The 5859-nt window shown below is 30.3% G+C and overlaps 1 protein-coding gene across 1 annotated transcript; it reads left to right on the top strand.

The window, feature by feature from the left end:
* Window positions 1-2302: 2302 nt before the first annotated feature.
* On the top strand, window positions 2303-5331 carry LOC129310951 (leucoanthocyanidin dioxygenase-like). Its single transcript, XM_054952852.1, has 3 exons — window positions 2303-2577; window positions 2920-3233; window positions 4066-5331. The coding sequence occupies exons 1-3, from the start codon at window positions 2386-2388 to the stop codon at window positions 4643-4645; spliced, it is 1086 nt and encodes a 361-aa protein (XP_054808827.1). The 5' UTR covers window positions 2303-2385; the 3' UTR covers window positions 4646-5331.
* The last annotated feature ends 528 nt before the right edge of the window (window positions 5332-5859 follow it).

Here is a 5859-nt window from a genome sequence, read left to right as displayed (position 1 = left end):
ATGATTCTAATAACTACCTTTTAATTCCTATTAGTTTAAATATTTTAAATTTTAAATTTGTAGAATTTAGATTTGAATGTGAACTTTTTGAATCATGAATAACTTTCATAACCCATGATCTCTTTTCCCTAATATCATAGCCCCTTTATTTTTGAATTTGAAAATTTGTGATGTATCATATTTTAAAATTATTTACATTTAAATAAATTTATTTAATTATTATAATAGATTTTCTCATTCTAACAACTACCCTTAATTCTTATTAATTTAAATATTTTAAATTTTAAATTTATAAAATTTAAATTTAAATGCAAAATTTTTGAATCAGGAATAACTTCCATATACCATGATCTCTATTATTTAATATCATATTTTCTTTATTTCTAGATTTCAAAATTTGTGATGTATATCATATTTTACAATTATTTATGTTTAAATTAAATTAACTAGTTAGTATAATTTATTTTTATTCTAATAACTACCCCTTAATTTAACTTCCCCCTAATTTTTAGGTGGATGTTTTTGCACTTGCATTCCATGTTAACCTCCATACATTATTTTAAATTCTCTAAACCATGATCTCTCAATTTGTAAGGTGTGTCCCCTTATGAAGGCAATTGTATGAACATGAGGGGATTATACACCAACCCTTTGGTCCTTCACAATACAACCTCTGACAACTCCACTAGAAGGTAAACTAATATATGGAATTTATCTTATTGTGAGTGAATTTTTAGATATATAATCTATACACTATCAACTTATGAAGGACATATATTAAAATTTCTTGATGAAATCGTGCATATGTGCAATGATCTCCTCTAGCCTTTTTCTATCATATAATGTTATTTTAAAATTTTTATATTATTTGTTTTACTTGTAGATCTCTTCTTTTTCATTGCATTGATAAAGAGTATTGAAAATTTATTTGCTTTCATATCTATATATTGTAGGAAGAAGTGCCTCTAATGGTAGAAAGAGGCCTTGATGCCTATAGATTTAATTTCTTGATCAATTATGTAAGTCTTTTACTAACTGACGTGTATATGTTGAAAATCATTCTATTGATTTTCAACAACTCTTTGTCATACCTTTTACTTATTCTTTTTCTTCAATTTATATATCGATTATCCCTTGAGTCCTCTTTGTCATTTTCTATTTGTATGGTCTTATTTTAATTTATAATCCTCACCACATTTGGTATGCATAAAAGTGTCTTTGAAAATTTTCTTTTGATCGTAGGGGTTAAACTGCATAACTTTACTTTCTACCTCTTATCATATATATTTAACTCTTATTAATGTGTGAAATGATCAAACATTAATGAAATGAGAAGCCCAAACCCAAATTAATAATTAATTAAGGATTGCGTTAATTATAGGAAAAGAGTCAAAAATTACAATAAAAGGATCCAAACAATATAGAAAAGATGTCAAAAATTATAAAAAATGGCCAAACAAAATTTTGGTCCTTTTATAAAACTTTTTTTAAATAAAAATAAACATTTGTCTCGAGTAAGTAGTTCAAATTTAAATGCTTTCAAAAATGTTCTTTTTTTTAAATGAAAACATATCTTAGAATTGTTTTGGTTTTAATTTTTTTTTAAAAACACACTATACTTCCCTGAGTTTTATTTATAAGTCATGTTCAATATTTTTAATAAAACTAAATAAAATATTAAATTTCATTAATTCTGTTTAAAAATAAAATACTTTAATACTTAATAAATTTCTTAACATTTAATAGAGGCATAATGGTAAAAATGAATAAAATAATTATTGAGGCGTCATATAAATATGACCAGAATAAATATTCTCTTTACCTTATAAATAAGACCATAAAAGTGTTTGATTATTGAAAACTACTATCATTTATAACCAATTGTTGTTATAAATCATCACCATTAACCACTAGCAACTACCATTGTCAGTTGATTTTTAACCCTAAAACTATTTTCAAAATCAAATAGTTTTTTTTTTGTTCTGGAAAACAATTTTAAAAATTATATTACAAATTAGCATTTAAAAACAAAAAACACGAACACAATCAAACATGCCCTCTACACGTTTTTTTCCCCCAGGATTACTTTCCCCTTCATTGCTTGCATTTTTTTGTTGTTTAAGTTAACTAGGAATAAAAATTTGTGTAGAGACTAGAGACCGTTAGTTGGGTAGGTTAATTACAAAGGTTCTTCCAAGCTTCCATCGACCAGTCAACTCCTTGACCTCGCCTGCCAGGGTGTGATATGTTTTTCTATATAAACCTTTAGAACTTTAGGATCTCATATACAGCTGAGTGTCAGTAACATAGACAAAAGAGAGAGAAAACGTCATAGATATTTCTATAGCTATCAATTTGAAGCATTATTAAATACTATCAGTGAAGATGGTGAGTACAGTGGGCTCGAGAGTGGAAAGCTTAGCCAAGAGTGGTATCCAAACAATCCCAAAGGAGTACGTGAGGCCAGAAGAAGAACTGATAAACATGAGTGTCGACGTGTTTGAAGAAGAGAAGAAGCAGGAAGGGCCTGAGGTTCCAACAGTGGACTTGAGAGAGATGGACTCACAGAATGAGGAGGTGTGACATTTCCCCAATTTTGTATATTATTATTAATTTATTTTTTAACTTTTAGATGTAAGATTTCTTCCACTTTTCATTTTTAATATTTCCTTCACTACTTTTCTCTTTTTTTCTTGGTTTTTTTATTTTATTCTTTTTTTCTTTGTTTGAGTTCTTACTATTTTTAATCTCAGACACTTCATGTGTCTATTCAATTTTTCTTTTTCTCTTTTATTTGTTTTTATCTTTCATTCTTTATTTTTTTATTTCTCATTTTTTTATTGTTTTTGTATATTTTTAATCTATCTTCTAGCTAATTTCTAAATGCGGGACTTCTTTGATTTCTTTATTTTTAATAAGGTGCGAAGGAGTTGCAGAGAGAGGTTGAAGAAAGCAGCAGAGGAATGGGGAGTGATGCAGCTGGTGAATCATGGAATCCCAATGGAGCTCATGAATCGGCTCAAGAAAGCTGGCGAGACTTTCTTCGCTTTGCCCATAGAGGAAAAGGAGAAGTATGCCAATGATCAGAGCTCTGGGAATGTTCAAGGCTATGGAAGCAAGCTTGCCAACAATGTCAGTGGACAGCTTGAGTGGGAAGATTACTTCTTCCACCTTATTTTCCCCGAACACAAGCGTGACTTGTCCATCTGGCCTAAAACACCCTCTGACTACACGTAAGATCTCTCTTTCATATATTTCTCTATCTATGTGTTATGTACGAGAGGTATTAGTGTCCTAAGTGGATGGACAAGTATTGATAAAATTTGATTTAATAAGATTGATGTATAATAAAGTAGAAACACACATAAACTTAAACAATGGCTTTGATAGGATGTGGTGTTGTCTCTTTGCTCTTACCCATTTGTTTTCTTTCTTGTTTTCAAGCAATCGCAATTGTGTGGGCCAATGAGGACATGAATTATATAAATGTAATAAATGTAAAAAATGAAAATTAATTTAATATATATAATTTTTTTTTGAACTCAAATATAATTTAATTTGGCTTTGATGGTTTAAAATTATTGGGACAATGAAGGAAGATTCACAAAAGTTCACTTGTAAATTTTCCCCAAGTTAAGGGGGCACTGCACGCCTTCAACCCTATGTGCGCTTGCCATTGGTGATAGCTTGAATTTAAATTTATTAAAATTGAGATTTGTGAATTTCTGTAAAGTTTTTTTTTATCATTTTATTATTTTTTTTATAAAAAATAAAATATTCTTTTCCTTTCTTTAAAGGGCTCTTACAACTTAATAACTAATATATATAAAGTGAAAAGACCATAAACTTATACCTTAAAATTTTAAATTAAGATATGGTGTTTGTTATTCTGCTACTACTAATGTCAATCTATCATCTCCTTTCATTCCTAAGTGAGGACTCCTCATTCCTAACAATTTTCTACTAATTTAGCATGCATATGGTCCCTGCTCCATACGAATATGGTAATATTTCAAATCTTTGTGAGACTGCGATGATCATACATAGATGAATGTATGCGTACAGTGAGGTTACAAGCGAGTATGCAAGGCATCTGAGGAAGCTTGCGAGCAAGATTCTGGGAATGCTGTCACTTGGACTCGGACTAGAAGAAGGAAGGCTAGAGGAAGAAGTTGGAGGAATGGACGAGCTTTTACTCCAGATGAAGATCAACTATTACCCAATTTGCCCTCAGCCTGACAAGGCTCTTGGAGTTGAAGCTCACACTGATGTAAGTTCACTCACTTTCCTTCTTCACAACATGGTGCCGGGGCTGCAACTTTTCTACGCCGGAAAATGGGTGACGGCGAAATGCGTGCCGGATTCCATCCTCATGCACGTCGGAGACACCATTGAGATTCTGAGCAATGGCAACTACAAGAGCATTCTTCACAGAGGCCTCGTGAACAAGGAGAAGGTAAGGATCTCTTGGGCTGTGTTCTGTGAACCACCCAAAGAGACAATTATTCTGAAGCCACTTCCTGAGCTTGTCATTGATTCACAACCTGCTCGTTTCCCTCCTCGCACTTTCTCTCAGCATATTCAACACAAGCTGTTCAGGAAAACTGAGCAACTAGTACCTGATGATGACGACCAGCCTAATTAATTAATGGGTTAAAAGACCTTTTTTTTTCTATTAACTTTTTTTTGTTAAGGAATCGTTGGGTGCACTAAATTAAAAGAGAGGAGTACATATCTCCTTAAATAATTTTTTCATGACCAAAATTTCTTTTCCTCTAGAGATCCACCATCTTGTTATATGTTGGCCTATAATAGTTGTGGGATACCCACACAATAATAATAAGACATTTTGACTAATTTTGTCATTATTCACCGCTGAAATCAGGCTTAGTTGCTGCCATTCTCATTGTGATTTCTATCCCCTTTAAACCATATTAGATGGTTAACATGAATTAAAATATCTTGTTGTTATTGTACGTGAATCCCACAGCTATTCCATGTTAATAAATAATAAAGGAGATGCTGGCTTTCTAATAAAAAAAGTAATTTTGGTTCTGAAAAATTGTTTAGAGAATATTACACTACTTTTAATACATGATGCTCGGCGTTCTTAAGAAAAAGTTTAGAAAGAAAAATGACTTTCAATCCCATTTGAAATTATTGCTATATTTGATTCTCTCCTATGTTGCTGTATGTGCGCTACGTAATAGCACTGTCCAGTTTTGCTTTCGTGATGATATTTGTCTCTTGTGGTTCATCTTCATCTTTGGGTTTCCTTGTCGTCATCAGTACTTTTCTAGTAATAAAGAATATTATTATCCTGGTGTACCATCTTCACGTGCTTGCAGATCTGCTTTCTTACTTTAATTGATCCATTAATAATACGATATTAATTACGATCTTAATTATGACTTAGATTTGTTCTAGTGTAACGCGCCAACTGATTGCTAGCTATTTATTTAATTAGTTATCAGTAACATATTTCCTGAGTTAAAAAATGCAAATTTTTTTAAGAAATTTGATGTTCAAAAATATAAATTTTTAATATTTTAAAATATAATTATTAATTTTTTAAAGTGCCCTAATAAATAAATTATTTTATATTTATTTTAGTGTGAAATATTTTATTAAATATAGATAAATATAAAAAATGGTGTTAGATTGAAAACAAGTAACTAGTAACTATTTTATTAGGTGATAAGATTTAGTTAAAAATATTTTATATTTTTTAATGAAGGGGTACTAATTTAGTTCACTAATATAATATATGGATTTATCATAAAAAAATATGGATTTGACTAACAGGTTAAAGCTAATGGGAGAAATGACTAGAATCTCAAGATGAACTAATATTTAAGT

Source organism: Prosopis cineraria, unplaced genomic scaffold (assembly GCF_029017545.1).
Source record: "Prosopis cineraria cultivar Desert tree isolate PC_DT_omini unplaced genomic scaffold, ASM2901754v1 PC5, whole genome shotgun sequence".
In the NCBI taxonomy this organism is placed as follows: Eukaryota; Viridiplantae; Streptophyta; class Magnoliopsida; order Fabales; family Fabaceae; genus Prosopis; species Prosopis cineraria.
Note: the sequence above shows the minus strand (reverse complement) of the source record. Positions and strands in the feature narration are given on the sequence as shown.

Bases quoted from the DNA above. Each gene is read 5' to 3' on its own strand.
- LOC129310951 (XM_054952852.1), top strand. From the start codon at position 2,386: ATGGTGAGTACAGTGGGCTCGAGAGTGGAAAGCTTAGCCAAGAGTGGT. The intron at 2,578-2,919 runs GTGTGACATTTC...ATTTTTAATAAG, and splicing joins TGGACTCACAGAATGAGGAG to GTGCGAAGGAGTTGCAGAGA. The intron at 3,234-4,065 runs GTAAGATCTCTC...GTATGCGTACAG, and splicing joins AAAACACCCTCTGACTACAC to TGAGGTTACAAGCGAGTATG.